Below are 24,604 nucleotides of genomic sequence, written 5' to 3'. Positions count from 1 at the left end.
GTGGCCACCCGGGTTTAATCCCAGCATCCCATAGGGTCCCCCAAGCACTGTCAGGAGTGATTCCTGAGTGCAGAGCCAGGAGGAACCCCTGAGCATCGCTGGGTGTGACCCCCCCAAAAAAAATTTAATCTGTTCCATGGAAGGCATCGGTTAGAGACCCGTTCAGATAATCCCCTCTAATCTTACAATTGTCCTTGCACACCCTCAGTTATTTTCGAAGTATATTGTGCCGCTTAACTTTGAATTGTTTATGTGTGACTTCTGGTTGTCATCCATGCCTGTTTGGGATCAAATCTTGTATGTACTTTTTTTTTTTCTGTACAAGTGTCAGCGGGCTGGAGCGATAGCACAGAGGTGGGGCGTTCGCCTTTCAAGCGGCTGAACCATGTTCGATTCCTCCACCCCTCTCGGAGAGCCCAGCAAGCTACCGAGAGCATCCCGCCTGCACAGCGGAGCCTGGCAAGCTCCCCGTGGCGTATTCTATATGCCAAAAACAGTAACAACAAGTCTCACAATGGAGACGTTACTGGTGCCCGCTCGAACAAATGGATGAGCAACAGGACGACAGTGACAAGTGTCAGCATTTTGTTGTTAATTTTTGTTAGTTTTAGACTTAGAGCAGCAGTTGTATCTTTTATTATATTGTATTTTCATTGCAAATAGATTTGAAGCAGTGTGACTGTATGCCCTTTGCTTGTTTGCCCACATCCAGCAGTGCTCAGGGGTTGTCCTGGCGCTGCACACAGTTTCACTCCTGGCAGGGCTCTGGGGACCACGTGCTGGGCGTGGAAATTGGGTCAGCTGCAAGCAAGGCAAGGCCCTTCCTGCTGTACTATCTCTCCAGTCCCTGTCCACTTAGTTTTTATTGAAAAGTTGTAAGGAGTATTTACTGCATAAAGTAGACCTTACATCATTAGGGCTAGGTAGATGTGTATATTATATAGAAATGGAAATACAACACAGCTTCTGGTGCAGAATCAGAGGTTGTTGTTTATTGATATAAGCCCAGTTTGCTGTGTTCCGAGATTTTTAAAACAATGGTATATAATTTAATCTTTTTGGGGCTTAAGAGCCGAATGCAGACTGGACAGTTCATAAATAAATTTATTTTCACAGTGGGTGGCGTGAGGAAGATCAGCTGCAGGCAGATTTCAGGTCTGCTGGGAACTGACTTTGAGTGCGTCTCTGTCCTGAGTGTGTCTCCTCGGGCGTTTCTCTCACGCCCCTGTCTAGGGCAGCGGGCCCACTGGAAGCTACGCACCCAAAGACTCCCACCTCCTGAGACCCCCTCGTGGGAATTCAGGGTCAGCAGAAGATTCTGAGCGTAGTGATGCTCGTTTCTGGCGGTGCTTCTCGGGAGCCTTTCTAACAGTGCTCTTCCCGGCAGGGTTCTGGAGACGCTCTGGGCGTCAGCGGACAGCTGAGGGGCTGGAGCCGCGTCAGCGCCACTGGGCGTGGCCCCAGGGAGGCAGGCAAGGAGGGTGTGGGGAGGCTTCCCGCGTGTTGTAGACGCAGGGATCCTCTCCGCATACAGATGCTCAGTGCGTCATCTTTATAAGAAGTAAAAATCATAAACTGAGCTGAAACATCTGGAATTAGGAGACTGGGTATATAATTTATAACATATGACACTGAGCACGTATGGCATGTAAGTTTAAAATTTAAATTTTTAATTAATCATGAAAACAGACAAAAATGACTTAGAAAAGAGGGCTAGTTTAGAAAACGCAGGGTGTTGTTTGGTTGGTTGTTTTTTTGTTTTTTTTTGTTTTTTTTTGCTTTTTTGGGTCACACCCGGTGATGCACAGGGGTTACTCCTGGCTCTGCACTCAGGAATTACTCCTGGCAGTGCTCGGGGATGCTGGGAATCGAACCCGGGTTGGCCGCATGCAAGGCAAACGCCCTCCCCTCTGTGCTATCACTCCAGCCCCTAGAAAATGCAGTTTTATGTGCACTAGACACAATGTCTAAATTTTAAAAGTTTATAAAAATAGAATATAAATATGTTAGAGGACTTAGAAATAGAAAATAAAGCATTTAAATGACAGTGTCACAGAACAAGTCAGGGAAGAAATACTTCAAAAGCCCAGTGATTTCTTTACTTGTTTAGCTAATTGTTCATCACCGTGTTTTAGTAATTTTAATGCGGATGTCGTGGTGGATACCCCAAGAATGATTCCTGGATTAAACATGTCGTTCTTTTGCCTGGGGGGTGGGTGGCGGTCTCAGCAGTGCTGCGGAGTGCAGGACCCACACCCAGGGATGCTTGAGCTCGTGGTCTGGTGCTCGCGCCGAGATGTGTGGGTGCTTGGCCGTGTGGAGTGAGGCCAGGCCACGCCAGAGGGAAGGACACTCTCTTGGCAGCGCGGGGATGGAGCCTGCTCTTTGCTCTCGGGAAACCAAGTCGGAATCACCTGATGAATGTCGTGCTGCACCACCCCCCCCCCGGTGGAGACCCAGAGACGAGACGGGGATGGGAGCACGGGGACTCCCCGGGGCCCCTCGTGGCGGGACGTCGCTTCCCTCCCCGTGCTTCAGGCGGGGTCTCCGTCCCTCTCTCACTACAGGACCAGGCGTTCGGGGAGCTGGAGAAGAACAGCGACAAGTCCCTGCTGGGCGCGTCGCCGTCGGAGAGCAGCCAGCCCGCGCACCTGCACGAGCTCCTGTGCTCGCTGCAGAAGCAGCTCCTGGCCTTCTGCCACGTCAGCAGCGTGAGCGAGGTAGGCGCCCTCTCGCGGGCCCCGGGGCTCGGTCCTGCGGCTCCTGCGCAGCAGTAACCGGAACTCTGTTCCCCAGAACTCGAGCAGCGTGGCGCTGCTCCACAAGCACCTGCAGCTCCTGTTGCCTCACGCCACGGACATCTACTCGCGCTCCGCGAACCTGCTCCAGGAGAGCCCTTGGAACGGCAGCGTCGGGGAAAAGCTCAGAGGTGTGTTTGGTGCCGGGTTCCAGATTCAGCCAGTGCTGTTCGCAGGCGCCCTTGCTTAGCTCGCCAGAGGCCTCGGGGCGCCCTGGGAGCCCCGACTGGCCCTCAGGCCTCTCCCTGTTGGGCGACCCTCTGGGCGGGTTTGTGCTGATGCTGAGAGTGAGGCCAGACCCATCTCCAGAGTGTCTGGCACGAAACAAGACGAGCTTAAAGGCACTGGGTAATAAGCACTCAGAAGGGATCAACTTTACATTTAGTATAGAGTGAGATTTTCATGTAATTGCTTTACCTTCTTCTTCAGCATTTTCCGATGTTCATCCCTCCCTGAAATGCGGCCCCCCCTGGCCCCCCATCCCGCCCCCCACACTTCTGTGTAGTCACACCCGTATCGACTCCTAGTTCCACGGCTTGTTTCCTAGAATCATTCCCTTCAAGTATCTCCCCCTCGGACACCTTGAGGGTCCTCTGAGTTCTGCCCTCGCCCCTCCTTCCCCCCGGCGACCAGCTGTGCCTGCTGCCTGTGCCCGCCACGTGCACGGTGTTCCTTGCTGAGGGAGTGCCCCCCACCCCCTTGCTCCAGCCTTCCTCTTGTTTCTCTAGAGCGTCTTCTCTGGTTTTCACAAAGCTAAACTCAGTACGTGTCCCTGAAAGCAAGTCATCTTTGAAGCTCAAGGAACTGAGAAGCTAAAACTGGCCCCTGCTACCTCCCTCCGTTCTGTTCTTTAAAAGGCAGCTAACATGTGCCTTCAGACTGAGTTCATCTCTGAGTGAAGCTGCCCTGCTCCAAAGCACAATAAAATATTTAAATAAAATTGATTTAAAGCCAATATGGTTAATGAAAAGACAGATACTTTGAGGTGATCTTATTTTTGCTTAAACTAAACTTTTTTTTTTTTTTAAACACTTAGCTTCCTTCACTAGGATGCAGGCACCACAAGAACAGGAATTTGTAGCTCTTTTGTTCACTCCTCAGTCCCTTTGACATGAACGTACGTACCTGTTCTGTTGTAGCTACTCACTAAATACTTCTTGAGCAAGCCTAGAACCATGGACAGATTGTGAGCGAGGAATTTCTAGTGCATTTTAAGAGAGACTGTTATGTCATCTCGAGTATCTTGGTACAAGGATGTTTGTTTTCTTTCAAAGTGTGTTGGTGGCACTTTTTGAAAGTGAGTTAAATACTTTAAATAAGTAAATACTGCAGTACTCCCCAGTTAGGTGTTCGCCACGGACTCGGTCAGGTAGTTCTCGGCTGAAGCCACACTTCTGGGTTTCTCAGCTGTTGAAACGGTGCATCCATGTTGGCTTTCTTGCCCTCGTAGATGTGATTTTCGTCTCGGCCGCAGGCAGCATGCTCTGTCAGATCGTTAACTCCCTACTGTTGCTCCCCGTGGCCGTGGCCCGGCCTCTGTTGAGTTACCTCCTCGACTTGTTGCCGCCTCTTGATTGCCTTAATAGACTCCTCCCCGCCGCGGCCCTCCTGGAAGATCAAGAGTTACAGTGGCCTCTTCACGGTAAGCGCGGGGCAGGGAGGAGCAGGCAGTGCTCCGCAGGGAAGTGAGTCAGTCGTGTCGCGTGGGATGAGAAAGACAAGGTTGGTACTGCCCAGGAGGTTACAGTCCGAACTGGGCCAGGAAGATAGGACAGCTTTAAAAAGCTCACTCATCCAATGCCATGAAGGGGATCATTAAGTAGTTAAATTATCAGTAAAAAAAAGTTTTTCTATTTATGCATTTTATAGGCAATAGTACTCAGATTTTAGGCATGACAATTTATATTTAACTTTGAATCTAGAAAATGCTGATGACTCTATTCAGTTAAATGTAGCTCAGAACATGTCTGGAAAAGGTCAGTGTGCTTTTCCACTGAAGTGTGTCCCAAAACTGTCAAGGACTTTCCATTTCTGAATTTCACTGGTGGGGGAGGGGCCAGCTCGGTGCTCGGGGATCACTCCTGATGGGGCTCGGGAGACCAGAAGGGGTCCCGAGAGGTGGAGCCTGGGTTGTGTGCAAGGTAAGCACCTTACCTGCTGTACTGTCGCTCCCGCCTGCCCTCATTACTGAGATCTTAAAAAAAAGAAAAAAAAATAGATTTTTATCAGCCCATTTGTTTCATTAAGGACATAGTTCTAAATACAATTGTAAAATGACTTAGACTTTAGTTCGTGAGTCGTTTATAACTTTTTCCACAAAGATCAGTCGGTCACGGTGATCTTGAAGTTGCTGCCTTCAGTGCTGTGCTGCCGGGTGTTGGGCTGTACCCGTGACATGGTATAAGGTCTTGTCATAAAGGCTCCTGGCTTTACTCTTGCTTCTTAAAGCACCACAGAACGTGCTAAGGTTGACTATTTGTGTTAGGTAAGATAAGCATTTTATTTTGGACTTAAGCATGTTTTCATGGATAATTCTCTACAATATCCCATTTTCTTGTTCTCCTTGTATCGCTTTTACTACCATATGGAGTGCCAGGGATTGAACCGGGTTGTGTGCAAAGCAAGCACCCTACCCACTGTACTCTGTCTCTCTGACCCAGCTGTTTTTCTTTAACTGTTTTATTGATATTTGCTCTCTAAGGATAAGTATACTTTTTTTTTCAAAGAACTTAAGAATTTTATAATGAAAAAAAAAAAAGCATAGATGTGGCTGGAGTGGTAGTATAGTAGGTAAGGCGTCTGTCTTGCACACAGCTGACCAGGTTCAATCCCCGGCATTCCCTGTGGTTCCCTGAACACCGCCAGCAGTAATTCCTGAGTGCTGAGCCAGGGGTAGTGCTTGAGCATCACCGGGTGTGACCAAAAAAGCCAGAAATAAATAAATAAATAGAAAGCATGGGTATAGATCCTGAGAATTCATGTTGTAAAGTACAAAGTATTAACTAGGTGCCCTTTTTCTATGTTAGCTCTCCTACTCATTCTTAGGGCATAAAAAGATATGCTCAAGTATTTAGGGTAAAATTTGATCTTGGGGCGGAGATATTGTATGGTGGATACGATCTCTTCCCTTGTACACAGCAGACTTGGGTTCGGTCGCCAGCATCCAATATAGACCTGCAAACCTGCTAGGAGTGATCCCTGAGCGTCCGGGAGTGGCCCCCAAATAGCACAACAGCTAAGGCACTTGCCTTATGTGTAGCTGACTTGAATTCGATCCCCGGCACCCCCTGAGCACTTCCAGGAGTAATTCCTGAGTGCAGAGCCAGGAGTAAATTCTGATCATTGCACAGTGTGGCCCAGTGGGTAATTAAAATTTGATGTGGATAATAAATGGTATGAGTTGAGTACCTTGGGATGCTTTTGTCATGTTCTTTTCAAATTAAATATATTATTGTGTTCAACATAACATGTAAATATAATACATGTAAAAATATAAAATGTACATAATGTAAATAATATGAGAACATGTAAATACAAGTGTTAGTTTTTTTGTGATATTCGAAGTTATTGCACCGTCATGTCATATAATCTTTTTCGGTATTTATCTTAGTTAGTACTTTATGAAGGGAGTTCTCCCCCGACCTCTCTTGGTGCTAGGAGTCGAATCCGTGTCTCCGGGCTTTGAGATGCGCTCTTTACCATGGAACCAAATCCTTGACTCTGTACCATGGAAATTCTTATTTGATAACAGAACTCGTTTAATGTATTTTAAACCAGCCTAGTGAATAGGATAACATCTATCATTTTTTTCCCCTTGTAAAAGTGACTTTGCTTAGACCTCTTCCTGCCGTGGTCCTCACTGCCGTGGTTCTGTCTGCAGGAGGGCCGGAGCTGATGGACCCCGCGGGCCTCCCCCTGCCGCAGCCAGCCCAGTCGTGCGTGTGGCTCGTGGACCTGGAGAGAACCGTCGCTCTGCTCATTGGGCGGTGTCTCGGTGGCATGCTCCAGGGCTCTCCCGTGTCTCCGGAGGAGCAGGACACGGCGTACTGGCTGAAAACACCCCTGTTCAGTGATGGCGTGGAGATGGACATACCTCAGCTAGGTAAGCGGCCTTTCCGCGCTGGATTACGTGCTTACGTTGGCCTGGCCTCGAGCAGCTTCCTTATTCTGGCTGGCTGAATCGTAGACAAATTCAGTGTTAGCAAGACTCAGGGTCTACGACTGTAAGTTGGTCAGAGAACGGTTCAGTCCTGCAGATGTTCCTTGTTGAGGATTCCCCGAGGGGGAGATGGGTGTCTGCTGCTCTGTCCTTACGGTGAGTCATCTGATTGCAAAAAGGGGAGAACTCTTGATTCTTGGAGGTCAAGAAGTTGCGTCACAGGGTGTGAAGGGGACTCACTGTGTCCGCGCAGAGCTTGGCCCCTGACCCTTCCGCGGTCACGATGGCGGCCTCTTCTGTTTCCAGCCCGTCACTTTGTGGGACGCCTTATTTCCTCCTCATTTACCTGCCTTTGCGGCTTCTCCTTTTCTGCCTTATGCCCCTGGTCTGCCGTGCTGGCAGGCTCGCCCTCAGCCCGTTCTGACGGTTCTCCAGCCCGTAAGGTGCTGTTTCCTGCCCCTCAGTTTATTGTTCAGATTATTCTTGAATTTTTAAATTCTATTAAAATGTTTTTATGTCTAAATACATGATAATTATAAAAGGCTAATGGCATTGTAAAATACATATATAACGATTCATATTATAGGTTAAATAGCTCAGTATTAGCCCAAGAACCATCATCTAGAGACTTGTTTGGACTTTTGTTTCCCGCCTTCGGGGAGACTCTGGGAGACCCAGTGACACTCGCCCGCCAGGCCTGCGGGGGAGAAGCAGCGAGGGCCACAGTGCTGCTCGGCCCCTGCTGGGGTTTGCCTGGGCCTCAGGGGCACACTCGGCAGTGCGTGGGACCACGTGTGCCAGGGGTCACACTGGTCTTGACGTCACTGTTTAGGGATGTACCATAGCTCCCCAACTCTCCAGGACTGCTTATGGGGAAGGTTGATTCTGGATGCCAAATGTCCCCCTGAAAAGTTAGGGACAACTGTCTGAGTCTCAGAACCGCCGACCGGGTGGAAGTCAGGGACCGTTACAAGCCAGGGACCGTTTTCCGAGTGTGAGTCAGAGACTAATGTCTGAGTATAAATGTTAGTTGAGAAATTGGGGTTTTTTGATTGCTTTGGAGGGATGGTGACCAGCATCAAACTGGACACTTTGAAATATGTCATTTTAAAATTCATTAATCAAGGGGCTGGAGCAATAGCACAGCGGGTAGGGCGTTTGCCTTGCATGCAGCCGACCCGGGTTCAAATCCCAGCATCTCATATGGTCCCCTGAGCACCGCCAGGGGTGATGCCTGAGTGCATGAGCCAGGAGTGACCCCTGTGCATTGCTAGGTGTGACCCAAAAAGCAAAAAAATAAAATAAAATAAAATAAAATTCACTAATCAAATAAGTGTGTTTGTTATTTGTAGTGACAAATGAGGTTTAAAATGGACAGCTTGAGGGACCAGGGAGCCACACCTCTGAGTGTGACCCCAAAACAAAACAGCCCCCAAATGATACATTGAATGCTCTTTGATAGATAAATGCATGAGCTGCCTGCTTGAGGTGGCCCTGTCGGGAAACGAGGAGCAGAAGCCTTTTGACTACAAGCTGCGTCCTGACATGGCCATCTACGTGGACCTGGCGCTGGGCTGTTCCAAAGAGCCTGCTCGGAGCCTCTGGATCAGCATGCAGGACTACGCCGTCAGTAAAGGTAGGGTGCGATCGCGGGGAGGAGGGCTCACTCCACGGACAAATAGCGTGCAGAGTCGGACGGAAACCGCACGGCTCTCTGATCACTAGTTTTTATAGAAGCATATTTTGCAGGTGCCTAAAAATTTCAATTTTTTCCCTTTTTAAACTGTTTCACCTTCTGTTTTCCTAGGTATTTTTAATTATATAGACTTACTGTCCCACCTGAAGCAAACCTCTGGGAAAACCAGAAATTTGCATAAAAGATGAATTTAGAAGCAGTGAGTTTTGTGGAAGGGATTGGGCAGTGCTAGTGAATCTGGCATCAGATTGTGTCTGATGAGCCCCTTCCTTTGCAAGCCCGGTCTGCCACTGAGACTGTGAGTGGAGTCCTCTCTGAACAGGACTTGGTCATCTCAGAGTCCCGGGGGAGGCACTGTGAAGAGCAGTGGTGAAGTGTGCAGTGGTATTTCAGATCCTAATGTTATTTGATGAATGAAATGAATTTTCTAAGTTTTCAGTGTATATGCCTGATTTTTCACCACTTTCCTTTAATGGTTGTTCAGAATCACATATGTCTTATTGTTTTACTCAGACTGTTCTCGCTACCCTGTTGAGTTTTACCCTATTTACTTGGGTTTTCTTCTTTCTGTGGTAGAAATGTTAAAATTACCTAATTTGGGGGCTGAGGCTTTGGAGGTGGGATACTTGTTAGTCTGAGAGTCAGTCCCTGCTGGGCCCCTCCAGTCCCCTCTAGCACCGCCGGGTGACCCCCACAACAAAGATTCCTCCCTCCCCCCTCCCTCCCTCCCTCCCTCCCTCCCTCCCTCCCTCCCTCCCTCCCTCCCTCCTTCCTTCCTTCCTTCCTTCCTTCCTTCCTTCCTTCCTTCCTTCCTTCCTTCCTTCCTTCCTTCCTTCTTCCCACCCTCCTTCCCTCTTTCCTCCCTCCCTCCCTCCCTCCCTCCCTCCTTCCTTCCTTCCTTCCTTTCTTTTTCTTTCTTTTTTCTTTTTTTGGTCACTACTAAACATAAAACACAAAAAAGCATGTTGATTTAATTTTTTTTTTCTTTTTGGGTCACACCGGCGATGCACAGGGGTTACTCCTGGTTCTACACTCAGGAATTACTCCTGGCGGTGCTCAGGGGACCATATGGGATGCTGGGATTTGAACCTGGGTCGGCCGCGTGCAAGGCCAATGCCGTACCAGCTGTGCTATCGCTCCAGCCCCTGATTTAATTTTTTTAAATTGAAGATTAGTTCCTTGAAATGGACTCCAGTTGGCCTTCTAAGTCATCGCAGTGCTAAGAATAGTAAATCCTTTGAAACAGATAATTTCTCAGGAACATAATGTGGGAAATTTTGTCTGTGTGACAGACTCATCCTGAGATTCTCTGCTTTGTAAGATTTTGTTTCGGTTCTGGCATGTTTGTATTATTATTTTTCTACTCTCCCAATAGCTGTCTTAACTTAATGTTCAGAAGGCCAGGACGTGTGATCTGTTCATTTGAGGGTTTGAAGAAGGACTGAGCCGTCAGTACCTCTGGGGCTGGGTAGACGATTCTGAGTGCTCGAGCTCAGTCTCCCTGTGGCTGATGAGCAATGAAAGTCAAACCAGTTTGGCCGTTAGTGTTTTCCCAGGAGCTTTGCTGGGTCTGGCTTTCTGGTCGCACGGTAAACCCGTCCGGCCACAGAGCCCAGCGGACATTCTTGGACTGAGGCAAGTCACTCCCACTGGAGCCTCCGAGTGACACGTTTGCGAAGGACAGTCACGCTGCGTGGCAGTGCTGAGAGCCAGGTGCTCAGGAGCCAGTGCTCACCTGTCCAGATGATTTCATGTTGCCAGCTCAGTGCACGTCTTCAGATGGTTTCATGTTTCCGGTTCAGGGCATGTGTTTGCCACCCCTACTCCTGTGATGTACCAGTATATCAACACTTCACCCAGTTCATTTTCGCTGTCCACTCTGACATGTACAGTCAGTGCAAAGGGACTGGGACCACCGTCCCCGCCCTGGCCCCTTCTGCCATATGTGTTTTGCCGGTGTTCTTCCCCTCAGTAGATCCGAGCTGTGCTCCGAGTCCGTCCTCAGTCTTGCGCCTTCCGCTCGGCTGTCAGCACACATGCGCGGACTCACGCCTCTCTCCCGTGGCTGCCGCCCCGGCCTGGGCCGCTCTCCCCTCTAGCCCGGGCTTCCCGGTGGCCTGCTCAGTCACCGCCCTTCCGCACCCGTCCGCGTCCTGTCTTTGTTCCAGGCTGCGCCGGCCCATTTCCCTCAGGCTTTGCGGTGACCCCCAGGGCACACGCTGCACAGCCACACCGACAGCCCCCTTATGCCCACCCCAGGGCCTCTGCACGCTTCTCTTGTTTATTTATTTATTTATTTATTGGTGGGGGGGCACCGAGCTGTGCTCAGGGCTCACTCCTGACTGACTGGGAGTTACTCCGACGGGCTCAGGGCACCCTATAGGATGCGGCAATCGAACCTGGGTCAAGGCACAAGGCAGGTGCCCCACCTACTCCCCCCCAGGCTCTAGTTTGATGTGGCTTCCTCCCCTCATTCGTCTAGATCTCTGCCGAGCCAGAGCCTTGTTTGAGACGGGCTCACCTCACTTGGCAGCCCCGGACAGGGTCAGGCTGCGCCCAGACTCCTTGCCGCGTTTATTTCCCTTTACGGTGCGGACAGCATCACTAATGTGGTCAGCTGCCATCCGTGTTTCTCTGACTGGATTGTAGTATCAGCTCCGTGAACTGGATGTCAGCTCTGCCCGCCAGAGACCAGGTTTGGTCCCTCCGTGACCCCAGGCTGTGGGCGGAGCCGTTGCTAAATGACCCTTTAGGAAAACGATGAAATTCAGTTGTTGGATTGTTAAAACCTTTGCAGGTACTCGGCACTCTCCGGAGCTCTTTCCAACGTCAGTGCACCGTTTCTATTTCCAGATTGGGACAGTGCAACGCTAAGTAACGAGTCACTCCTGGATACTGTGTCCAGATTCGTTCTGGCAGCGCTCTTGAAACACACAAATCTACTCAGTCAAGCCTGTGGAGAAAGCCGGCAAGTAGCTTAAAACTACCCTCAGACACATGGTTTCTCTTAGTGATGTTAGAAACAAGGTGGCTTTTACATTTTGGTTCTTCGTTTCAGATATCAGCCGGGTAAAAGCTTGTCAGAAGTATATCGTTGTGTGTATAAAGTTCGAAGTCGTTTGCTTGCTTGCAAGAACCTTGAACTTATTCAGACTAGATCATCATCACGCGACAGATGGGTAAAGTCGGAAATTATTTCGTTTCTGTGTATCTCTGCAAACAGAAGGGTAACTCTATATTGATTTATGTACAGAAACATAGTGCTTGAATGCAGTTTGGCCACATAGTGATCAGGTGTGGTGTGGCTGCTAAGAGAGCTCATGTGTTTTAAGAATATGAATAAAATATAAATATATATAAATAATAAATGTAATAAATAAAATATACATAAATAATGTAATATAGAAATAATAAATATTAACATTGGGTTATAATGATTGAATTATCTAAACAATGATATATAAATAATAATATTGAATTGTCAGATTTGTATGGAATATCCTTTTATTTCCTGCTGATCAATTCACATTCAAATTGCCCTATTTCCTTTGGAGTGCCATGATTTATGAGGAGCCTTGGGTTGGTGAAAGATCCAAAACTAATCTTCCGCAAGAACTGAGGAGTGTCCGAAAGAAATGGGCAGGGCAGAGTCCTAGGTAACATGAGCGGGGCCAGAGGCAGAGGGCAGAGGGGAGGGTGTTGGCCTCGCACCCTGCAGCCTGCTTGGCACCCGGTCCCCTCCGGCATCCAAGCGGCTCCTCAGGCCCTGAGCAGAGCCAGGATAAGCCAGGAGCACCACTGGGCGTGACCCCCCAAAACAAACAAAATGCAAACGAAGGTTAGAGAAATAACTGTGAGAATGTCAAAGGGGAGGGAGCTGTAGCAGAGCAGGTACGTGTCTGCCTTACACGTGGCAACTTGGGTTCAACCCGGCACCCCTGCGGCCCCTGAGCCCACGAGGAGTAACGACTCAGTCAAAGCGGAAGCCAGCCCTGAGCACCACCAGGTGTGGCCCCAAAACCAAAGTAATAAAGTTAAAAGGGGAGTTATGTGGTAACCGTTTCAAAAATACTTAAAGATCTTCCCTGTAGGAGAGGAAATAGCATGTTCCAGACACAGAGCCAGGATCAGAGTAACAGCTGAATAGAGAATCACAATTACTAACTGGAAAGAGTAACATCTCCTAGAGAATAGAGTTGTTCACCACCAAGGTGAAACTTGAATCTGCTATTAAGATGGTTCAGAAGTAAAAAGCAAAAACAACAAAAACAAAAGGGCCTGGAGTGATAGCACAGCGGGGAGGGCGTTTGCCTTGCATGCAGCCGACCCAGGTTGATTCCCAGCATCCCATATGGTCCCCTGAGCACCACCAAGAGTAATTCTTGAGTGAAGAGCCAGGAGTAACCCCTGAGCATTGCCGGGTGTGACCCAAAAAGCAAAAAAAAACCCCCAAAAAACAAAAAACAAAACAAAACAAAAAAAAAAGATGGTTCAGAAGTAATTCTTGGAACAAAAATGACGTGATTTCTCAAGTGCTTAATACTCTTGATAAAATCCATATTATGAGTTCAGAGTTGTTAATTTATCAACTTCTAAAATGCTTAATTTGAGCCTCATATATTACATGCTGTGTACTCCGTTATTTGGAACTTAAATTTTCCAACAAAACTTTATATTTGTATTACAGCAGTCTCTTAGTATGTACTGATTAAATATTTGAGAATATATTATTGACCTTGAAAATTCATGAAATGGATTTTCCATTTTGCTGAGGCTCACATTTCAAATTCATATTATAGGGATAAATGTCCAGTAGCCCTAAACACTTTAGCCTTTATTATATATCTGAGGACATAATTGCACGTTTTTACTTGTTGCTTTATGCTGGAAACTATAGAGGAAAGACATACTGGTAGAGTATCTGTGGCTTTCTTGGTGTTTGTTATAAGAACTCTTTCCTCTGAACAGCTGATAGTTACTGTAGCCACTGTGGGAAGTAAATTAATATTGTCCTTAAGAATTTTCTAATTTTGTGTTTCTGCAGTAGCAAACAAAAAAATTCCAGTACTGTTTGTATAATTAAAATTTAGTAAGAATAGCTCTTAAATCCTCAGGAAGTTTAAAAATACTGTTGTCAATCAGAATTTTTGAACATTTGTACAGAATAATTATGACCTAACCAATTTAAGGGAAACTGGAATAAAGACTTGTGCTCAGGGGGCTGGAGAGATAGCACAGTGGGTAGAGCACTTGCATGCGGCTGACCTGGGTTCAATCCCTGACACCCCAGATAGTCCCCCAAGCCCCACCAGGAATGATTGCCGAGTGCAGAGCCAGGAGTCAGCCCTGAGCACTGCTGGTTGTGGCCCCCCAAAATAACAAAAAATTCATGTCCATTATTTACTGCTTATGCTTGAGGTCATATTCAGTCCATTTTAAGTTGTAACTCTAGGAGTTTGTGGCTGAAACAATGTAAATATGAATCAGTGTACAGAATAGCATTTCGGTCAAAACCTCCAGGAAGAGAAGGTGTGTAAATGTGTATTTTGTGTGCATACCCATATCTCGTCCTCTGCGGGTTCTCTGCTCTCGCTTCCTCGTGAATGCCCTCATTGCCATGAATTTGACTCTCAACAAACATCCCTCTTTCTGTTTCCCATGTATTCTGGTAGCTTATATTGTCATGTTTCCTTGCTCTCAGGAATTGTTTCATTTTTCTTTTTTATAACCCACTCACTGTTCAGTAGTGGGTTGGTGATATCCAAGTGTTCAGATTTTTTCCTTCTTTCCGTTTGTGTTGTTGTATTCCGGGGGCTCCAGCACTCCTTCCCCAGGGGTCGTGAGGGGTGCGGGCCGTTCCTGCCTTCCCAGAGCCCTGGCTTCTGGATATTTTTTGTTTTATTCATTTTTGGACGCACCCACCATTACTCGTGGCTCTGGTGCTCGGGGGTCGCTTCCAGCAGGGCTTTGGGTACAGTGTGGTCCCAGGAATGGAATCTCCCCAGCCCAGTCTTCTTTTGGGATTGATTTTTACAGATTTATGGGTATCTATTGTTATTAGTATTTTCTGTGGTAAAAAGTTTGAGTTTTAATGAGGGTTTCGGAAGCTGTACTTAGTGTAGCTCTGATCACTTCCCGAGATCTCCGAGAACCAGGACTCTGCAGATGCCGACCCCCAGGAGCACGCCTTCACCCGGACCATCGACGAGGAAGCCGAGATGGAGGAGCAGGCCGAGCGGGACCGGGAGGAGGGGCACCCCGAGCCCGAGGAGGACGAGGAGGAGCGGGAGCATGAAGTGATGACCGCTGGCAGTGAGTCCTCCTTACTGCACACGCACACACACACACACACACTGCACACACTCACAGACATGCACTCAGGCATGCACACACAGTCACACACGTTTAGATTTACGTAGACACTTACACATAGACACATACACACATTCATACACATAGACACAGACACTCAGCACTGACAAAACACAAACTCACACATAGACACACACACACTGATAACATACAGACACACACAGGTACACACAAGCACACACGAGCAGATACAGACACATGAGACACACTCCCACAGAGATATACCACACTACAACAGGCACACACACAGATACAGATACACAAAAGGCCACAGGCACACATCCCACACATGTCACATACACAGACATACAAATTCACATATATTCACAGACACGCATACACTCAGACACATGCATATATACTCACACAGACACACATCACTCACACACTCATACTCATCCACACACAGATACACAAAGACATACGTAGTGTCACACAAGCGCACACACACACACTCAGAAATGCACGCTTACACACTCATACACAGAGACAACACAGACATACTCACATACACACATACCCATGCACATGCACACACAGACACAGACACACCCACCCACTGATTTTTATTTGGGTCGTGATGGCGTGGGCCGGGGCTCAGGCTGGATATAACTTTATGTTAATTGTTCTACTGTCTAAGAATAATTTTCCCTTCTCAGTAGTTTTTGGGTTCAAACTTTGCGACTGTTTTCATTGTTACCTTCTTCGCTCTTCTCTCCACGTGGTAAGTCCTGGTTTTTGTGTCGCACGTTACAGAAATCTTTCAGTGCTTCCTCTCAGCCCGGGAGGTAGCTCGCAGCCGAGACCGAGAGAGGATGGGCAATGGGGCGGGCTCCGGGGCCCGCGCAGATGACCCGCCCCCCCAGTGCCAGCAGGAGCGGCGGGTGAGCACAGACCTTCCCGAGGGCCAGGACGTCTACACTGCTGCCTGCAACTCCGTGATCCACCGCTGCGCCCTGTTAATCCTGGGAGTGAGTCCCGTGATCGAGCAGCTGCACAAGCGGCGGGAGGAGGGCCAGTCGCCGCAGCCCCCCGCGAGCACCTCCGAGGGCGGCGGCCTCATGACCAGGTGCGACAGAGTGGACACGCACTTCCCTCCCCGCCTCGCCGCGGGCACTGCCGCGGCTTATTCTCAGTTAGCGTGTTCTCGGAAATAAGCACAGACTGTAATTTCCTGGGAGCGAGAAAGCACGAGGTTTCATCCGTAGAACAGCCTTGAGAGGCAGGAAGTTGTTTCTGTCTCAGTAGTGCAGTGGCATGGAATTGTGTTGAACACGGGATCTCCCCACACACCCGGGTATGTGTCTGTGCTGCTAGTGCAGTTTTCTGTTCACTGACAGTCCCAGTTGAAACCTTTCCTTTGTGCACATGAGACAGGAGTGAGAGTCTCACCGCGGAGAGCCGCCTCATCCACGCGAGTCCCAGTTACAAACTGATCAAATCACGGAGTGAGTCTGACCTGTCGCAGCCGGAATCTGATGAAGAGAGTTACGTGCTGGTAGGTGCATCCAGATTCCCTAAAACCGGGGTGTTGCTGTCAATGTATAGCACATAAGACTTCAGTTAGAGTAAGTAATGCATGTATAAAATTTTTCAAAAGAAATTTTAAGAAAAATGAGATAGATTGGCTACCTATATGTTGATGATGCTCAGTTTTCTGTCTGTAACTGATTTCTCCCTACGCCCCAAATTCATGCGTTTGACTCCTTTCTGGGCACACTTCCTTCATGTGTCATCCCCATCCTGGCCTGCCCCCGAGGACCGGCACTGAAGCCTCCAGACTGGTTGCTCTACTCTTTGTCTTGTGCCACATTTCAGTAGAATAATGTATTAATTGGTTTGACTTGGTTTTGGAGCTCCAACCAGCGGTGCTCAGGGCTTACTCCTGGCTCTGCGCTCAGCGGTCACTCCTGGCAGGCTCAGGGGACTGTGTGGAGCCCGCCCTGGTCGGCCGTACGAAGGCAGGCACAGTCCCGCTGTGCGACTGCTGTGACCCCACCACAGTATTATGTATATGAACGACATGTCTGTCTATATTTTCTTTACTCAAAGTTTGCCTGTGGCTCTCAATAACTCTCAGGAGCAGGGTGACAGACATGTAAGGGAAAAGCAGACAGAGAAGTCAAAAGTAAGGTGTGCTGAAAAAAGCGGATAAAATTATAGAGTGGAAACTGTCCAGAAGGTATTTTTATTTGAATGCTTTGCTCTTGAAGTTGATAGCTAGGTTTTCATTTCGCGGTTCTTCTTCTGTCTTCTGTGTGAAGCTGTATGTGTTACTCCAGCCTTTTGGGCGTGAGTGTCCTCTCTGTAGAGCTGTGTTAGGTGCAGTTTCTGGCTTAGGTTCTTCTGCAGAGCTCTGAGAATTTGGTGCCGTCACATGACAAACCTAGGAACTAGGGTTTTGGACCAAGTGACCTCTCCGTAAGCTTCATATTTAGTGTGAAGCTTCTGTATTGTTCAAATTGGTGGTAATGGATAGAAAAATATTTTTGAAAAGTATAAAAGTGTAAAATAATACATAAATGAAAAGCTTTCATTATTTTTTTGTGGGTGTCCCAAGCTGTGCCCGGAAGCCTGGGAGCGTGGAAGCCCCTCTTGGCGACACTCGGCCAGTAGGGATGGAGTTTGTTGGCCCTGGGAAGCACACAGGGCACCTTGGCAGTGTCCAGGGCCAGGTTACAGCCAGGGGCTTAGGGGACCATATTTGAAAATATCTCAGAGTACTCTAGGAGGGTGTAGCTTTATGCTCTTCTTTCTGTTCATGAGAATTCATCTTTTTCACCCGAGCGCCTCTCCAGGCGGGGGGGGGGGGGGGTTGGGGAGAGCCGGGGGTGCGGGTGGGGGAGGTGTGATGTGTGGGTGGGCACTGCCAGGACTCTCCTCCTTGGAGTTGCTGAGATCACACTGTGAAAGGAAAAGGCAGACGGGAGAAGACAAGGAAAGGTGGCAGCAAACACTTGTCTCACAGTGCTATTATGCTCCAGACTGTTTCAGTATTTCTCAGGGGCTTGGTGTGAGTGCCCCCCGCCCTGCCCTCAGCTATTTTTAAATGGCTTTTGGGGACATTTGTTGGACCATAGTTTATTTTCTATACTTACTATGCTATGAAAGTTTTTCACGGCTAAATTTTATTGTTTGTGATTTACGTTTTACTAGAGCGGAAGACGGAATGTCGATCTGGATTTGGCGTCATCCCAGAGGAAGAGGGGTGAGTGTTAATGAGCAAATACGGGGGCAGCTAGTGTTTGCCATCTGTGCTTAGTCCGAGTGTCACTGAAATGTTAATACAAAGCCTACTAAGAGGGAAGATAATTTCCTTTAAGATATGCATCCTCTTAAAATCTGGGGATTTATTGGGATTAATAACCAGTTCTGCTTCCGTTTAATGATGTGCTTGACTTTTTAGAAAGTGTTCTGATGGATTGGGGCTGTGGCTCAGTGGGCAGCATTTATCTTGCACGAGTGCTCAGCTCTTGAGTTGTCCCTGGCAACAACAAAAGGAAATTTCTCTGGGACTCCAGGATAGCAATGTGTGATTGTGGGAGGGGATATACAGACTCGGCTATATTTTAGCCTGTTCTGGCTGCTGTAGTTCACACAGCACAAGCAGGAGAACTCTTCACCCTTCCCACCACCCCCGTGTACTTGCACACACTCTTGGAAAGTGACAGGTTCTTGTGTTTTCCCTTATTGCTTCTTAAAATAGCGCTGATGAGATTATCTAATGTTCTATTTAAAGTTCTGAAGAGGAACAATTTTGGAGTATTACCATGAATTCCCCTTGTTTGTTAGAACCTCTGTCATAGTACTATAGTATATATGTGTCATATATGGTATATATATATAGTATATATACATCACATATATATAATTTATATAATTTATATATAATTATGTACCAATAGTTTTCCCAATAGTTGAAAAGACTAGCAGAGATAAACCCAAGGGTAATCAATAACTTCCAGATATTATTCTCTATGAACTGGTACTTTGCTTAATGTGCCACATCTGTAAATTTGAAATGTTAAAACTTTTTGTTTAAAATATTGCCACTCTGGGAAATTTTCTAAAAAATTGGAAAATAAATTTCCATGATAGTATCTTTCATACTTTGTACTAAAAATCTTAGTTGGCTCGACTAGTTTTCCCCTCTTTGGAAAAATTAGAAATGGGGAAAACTGAGGAATGAGAGAAGGAAATATATACACAGTGTTTTTATTTTGTGTTTATAGTTTACAGAAATATGGCAGTATTTTATTCTTTAGTTATAATTAAGATAAAATTATTTTTCTGAAATATTAGGAAGAAAGGAAATTGTAAGGAAACTGTAAGGAAGCAAATTAAAATTTTTGAACAGTGGTTGGAGAGGTAGTGCAGCGGGCAGAGCTTGCACCGACTGCGGCTGACCGGGTTCGGTCCCCACCCGTATGGTCCCCAGAACCCCACTCTTTAGCGTAGAGCGTGGAGTCAGCCCTGAGCACTGCTGGGTATGGCCCCCAAACAAAAACAAAACAAAACAAAAGTTGGGAATATATTTGTCTTCTGAATTTTGCCCAGCAGGTGAATATTTCCGCTAAATTTTCTGTTAAATAGATGAACATAGATCATTTGGTGTTACGAAGAAAATACTGACTATCAGAAGGGGTCAGGCATGGCGTTTAACAGTTTCTTATGTATCAGTCATATTTACAATAACCCGTGGACTTAAAGTACTCTTATTTCAAATATTTATCATATTTACAGGAATACAAATTAGAGATTTAATCTGATAATCATGTGACAGAATAATCCTGCAAATTAGAAAAGTAGTGTCTTGGGGCTGGAGTGAAAGCACCGGGGGGAGGACGTTTGCCTTGCAGCTGATCGGGATTCGATCCCTGACATCCCATATTCCCCCCCACCCCCCAGCACTGCCAGGAGTGATTCCTGAATGCAGAGCCAGGAGGAACTCCTGAGCATCGCCAGATGTGACCCAAATAGCAAAAAAAAAAAGCAAAATAGCATCTTTAATCTTTAAATTAAGAATATCCTGAAGTAGAATATAAATTATGTAGAAGGAATTAATATAATACTTTATAATCTCTTGCTTAGGCTTGCCATCTTAGCAAAATTTTAAACAATTATCCTATTAGCAGATGTGAATTTTCTATAGTTTTAAGTCTAAATAGGTATAAATAAATTAAGCCTTAATCAAATTTTATTTCAGGATGAACCATGTTAAATCCAAACATATTAAATTGTTGTGATTTAACTTTGCTTTGTTAAATGACCTCGGGAGAAGTTTTCTTTTTAAAATCACCCTTTTAGGAAGTTATAATAAGGAAGCAAATTAGTGTTAAATTTTTAAAAAAATTTATGGTATTATTTAACGTAGTACAGATTTCTTCTAGTAACTAATATATTTTAGTATAACAGAAGAAAATTTTCCTGATGACTTTATTCCCAGGGATAAGTGACTGGAATGTAGAATTATTTCAGGAAGAGCAATAAAAGTAGTTACTTTTCAGTCTTATCCTACAGTTTGTAAATTTAGCCAGGTGTACATTTAATAGTCTTATTTTATTATAACGGATTTCCTTCTTTAAAAGAAATCATCGCTGAAAATACATTTAATGTGCGTGAATACTGTAAGCTTGAACAAACTAGAGTAAGAGTCTGAGGCCGGAGAGGTAAGTACAGAGTTTAGGTACTTGCTTTGCTCACAGCTGCTGCTGGTTCAATTCTCAGTGCCAGAAGGTCCCCACGCACTGCCAGGAGTGATCCTTGAGCACAGAGCAAGAAGGAAGCTCTGACTGTAGCTGGGTGTGGCCTGAAAACCAAGTAACGCTTATTTTTATAAAGAAAGAAAATGCATTCAGGTTATTTTCAAGAAAAAATGTAAATGTTTTTCCTTCACAGACCTTCTGTATTGTACCGGTCTCCTTAATCCTGAGTTTTTAAAAGCCCAGTAACAGATATTAGGGGAAGATACCAGTGTTGATATTGAGATGCTGAGAGTTTCTTAGGAAACCAAATGGGTGTATCTGTTGCTGTTAGTAATCGTATAAACTGCTTTTATCATCATGCCTCCCAAGAAGGCAGGCCCTCGAGGCCTGTCGCTTGTAATGTTTGGCATTGGAGTGCTGGGTCCATGTTCTTCCCCTCGTTCCAGCGGATGCTCACCGTCCATCCGAGTCTTGGCCCCAGAAAGCCGATATGCTGGGAAGGAGTCGAGCAAATTCAGCAAATGATCGCTCAGCCAGTCGTTTAGTTCCTTAGACGCATCAAAATTCTGACACCCCTAACTCATAAGTTACCTTAAAAAAGAGGCAGGTCAAATATATTTCTGAAGAGTGCAAATAGGAATTATGAAGTTCATATTCCTTATAAGATTATGAGCAATTTGTAATATATACCAGCCATTGCTGTAAGCACTTAAACATACTAGTTCTTTAGTTCTCATACTTGCTGGTCACAATTATCGAGAAAAACCTCCCAATACATGGTACTTTGGTTCTTTGGTAAATAAATAAAAGATTTGCTCTAGTTGTATAAAACTGAGTATGTACCTTTATTTAAAGGTAATATCTTTTTACAGACATTTAATTTCATTTTTATATTTAAGCTGTAGGTGATAGAGTAACAAATGGTGAACATATCAAAGCAATCATTTCAGAAGCAGCATCAGAAGTCTGATATTTAGTAATTTTATTTTCACCGTGTTAGGTCTTTAAATGTAGTGTGTAAACACTAGCGTGTGTTTTTCATGGGTATCGCATGTATAGTGAAATGCTGCTTTAGTTGTGCATTTCAGATGAGTTTATATAGAGCACAAATGTAAATGTCGCCTGTATCAAATTTCTCCTTTTGTCTTCTGATTCGCATGTGGTAGTGTATTTACTCCTTTTTGGCCAGTTGAGCCCCAGAAAAAAGAAGAGCTTCAAGCAAGTACATGATGGCATGTTTAATTTTTTTCCCCCCGTCTAGCTTGCCTACATATTTTATGATTTATAAAGTATGTATTGTAGCTCTGCCATGTTCATTTTGAAAATCCCATCTAAGGACTGATGTGTAAGGACAAGTAAACAATCTCAAAAAATTCTTATTGAACTTTATATTTTCTTCACATAGTAGTGACTCAAGTAATACTAAGCAAGAATTGGGCTTGATCGCATTTCTGCGGAAATATTTGATAGCTTTCAGATACAGTATTTCCTGCATTTAGACAAAGCTACAGAACAAATCAAAGCTATTAGGTTGCTACATATCTTAAAGAATTGAATTTTTTGTTTCTAATTTCCACACTGCATTAATTTTTGCATTTCAAAGTAATTTTTATGTAAGACCAAATATTTTGGTTAGATGTACTCATCCTGATGCTTTTAGATAGTGTCTTTCCTCCTTTTATTTTTTTCTTCTTTTCTACAATGTTTTATTCAGAGTTTGTGTTGTACGCCCAGTAACTCGAGTTCTTTTGCATTGCGGGCTGGCCGCTGTGGGGGCGGCTGACCCTGGACTCAGCCCTCTCCCGAGCAGCCACACTCGCTCTTGAGTTTCTGTGCAGTCTGTCACTGTCCACCAGCAGAGGGGAGTAGCAGCACAGAGAGACCTTTACGACACTTAAACCCTCGGATACTCGCCGGAGGCCCTGGAGGTGGCCGGAGGGGCCACTGTGCGTGCCAGCTGCAGCGCTGCATGGCGCCCTGAGCCCGTGACGAGTGTTGCCTCTAAGCACCACCAGGCGAGCCCCCCTCCACCCCGCCCCACCCCCCAAAGTCACCATCTCACTCCGAACAAGAAGAGTTTGCTGACTTCAATTTTAAATTGCAGAGTTTCATTTGGGGGTTGGCCATCCACCCCGAGACTTACTTTTGGAGCCTTTCAAGGCAAATTGGTGTGTGTAGATTCTTCATAGTAAAACTGTGCAGGCTGGCAGGTGGCATGTCCATGCATAAGTGAGGTGTGAGTCCATTAGCAGTGGTCGTCAACACCATCTTTAGCGTTTTACTCATCACAATAGTCTTTCCCCCCAAAGCTTCTATTTCATCAGTTGAGAAAATTAGACCAGATGGTCTTACTTTTGTGATTCTGGCAATAGCCTTATTACACATTTTTATTTTGAAAAGTAATTTGTATTAGAAAGCATATTTTTTATCCTGAAATTTTATTATGAAACAATAATAGACTCAATTCAGAGTTTCTAAAACTGTAGTTTGTAGTCAAGGCTGGATTCAGATCCAGGATAAGCTTGTTACCTTATTCCTCTGAATTTTCCCTTTTTCTGTTGTATTTGAAATAACAGTCTGCTTTACAACTCGAGGGATAGATCAGGTTGGTTATTTTTCATATTTCGTGAAAGTGAAGATTCGTTGTCTTTTACTCCTAAGAGTTCTTGCAGAGGGGTTGGAAAGTGCGGTGGGTTCTTGTCATTCTCTGGCACCTCGTGGGCCCCCGAGCACTGCCAGCACTAACCCCGAGCACAGAGCCGGGAGCAGAGCAATAGCCAACAGGGGTGACCCAGTCTCACCCCCAGCCCCGCCCCCACACAAAAGAATTCTTGCTAAATTCTTTGCCTTTCTAGATTTTTTTTCCTTTTTTGGGTCACACCCAACAATGCACAAGGATTGCTCCTGGCTTTGCACTGAGGAATCACCCCTGGCGGTGCTCAGGAGACCATATTGGATGCTGGGAATCGAACCCAGGTCGGCCGCGTGCAAGGCAAACGCCCTCCCCGCTGTGCTATTGCTCCAGCCCTTTTTGATTATTTTAATAGAACACATATACAGTAGCTCATAGTTGCTTTATAATGTTAGCTGCTTATAATGAATTTGTTTCCACTTTAAGTCCTAAGGTTTTATTGATAATCAGTGTAATAATAAGAAATACCTTTTTTCACTCAATATTGTGTTTATGGTCTCAATGGGCATCGGTTTTCCCAAATTAAATTTGGCACTTGATCCCCAAAATTATCTGGTTAATGTAACAAATGTAATTTTTGTGATGCATATTTTACCGGGCAATTTCAGATGCATTCTTGATCAAGACGTTTGGTCTAGGGGCCGGAGAGATAGTACAAGGGATTGGGCACTGGCTTTGCACGTTTGCCACCCATGGTTTGACCTCTGGCACTACATATAGTTCCCTGAATCTCTGCAGGAATGATCCCTGAGCGCAAAACCGGGAGTAATTCCTGAGCACATCCAGGTGTGGCCCCAAAAAGGGCGGGAGGAATTTGGTCTATTCACACAATCAGTGGATCCAGCAGCCCAAACAAACGAAAGTAATGAGTGAATATTAGCAGCATTCCATGGACAGGAAAGAGCACCACAACTGAATCTGTGACCTGGAAGCAGAAACAGTCGCAACTAAGCAGTACTTGTGACATATAAAAAGAGCAAATAGTATTTAAGGAAGGAATAATTAGCCCAGGTTTAGCATAACAAAAGCCGAAAGGAGGAAGCATCAAGAGAGACTGCTGGAGGAAAAAGAAAAGTAACTCAATTTTTCAGTTTCTCTGTTCACATGTGTTCTACATAAGTAGGGGTCTCAAAGCCGTCAGCACAGGGGCCAGATAAAAAGCTACAGAGGGCCAAGGGTGGT

The 24,604-nt window shown here is 45.9% G+C and overlaps 1 protein-coding gene across 1 annotated transcript in view; it reads left to right on the top strand.

Annotated features, from left to right (window-relative positions):
* Positions 1-24,604, top strand: part of HERC1 (HECT and RLD domain containing E3 ubiquitin protein ligase family member 1) — a 161,138-nt gene that overhangs the window by 66,149 nt on the left and 70,385 nt on the right. Inside the window, exons 15-25 of the mRNA XM_055129139.1 lie at positions 2,568-2,720; positions 2,797-2,929; positions 4,249-4,440; positions 6,679-6,900; positions 8,420-8,593; positions 11,507-11,621; positions 11,712-11,832; positions 14,794-14,965; positions 15,782-16,094; positions 16,403-16,523; positions 18,182-18,233. Of these exons, the coding sequence (XP_054985114.1) occupies positions 2,568-2,720; positions 2,797-2,929; positions 4,249-4,440; positions 6,679-6,900; positions 8,420-8,593; positions 11,507-11,621; positions 11,712-11,832; positions 14,794-14,965; positions 15,782-16,094; positions 16,403-16,523; positions 18,182-18,233 (1,768 nt within the window). The remainder of the gene's footprint in view (positions 1-2,567; positions 2,721-2,796; positions 2,930-4,248; positions 4,441-6,678; positions 6,901-8,419; positions 8,594-11,506; positions 11,622-11,711; positions 11,833-14,793; positions 14,966-15,781; positions 16,095-16,402; positions 16,524-18,181; positions 18,234-24,604) is intronic.

Source organism: Sorex araneus, chromosome 2, assembly GCF_027595985.1.
Source record: "Sorex araneus isolate mSorAra2 chromosome 2, mSorAra2.pri, whole genome shotgun sequence".
Lineage (NCBI taxonomy): Eukaryota > Metazoa > Chordata > Mammalia > Eulipotyphla > Soricidae > Sorex > Sorex araneus.
Note: the sequence above shows the minus strand (reverse complement) of the source record. Positions and strands in the feature narration are given on the sequence as shown.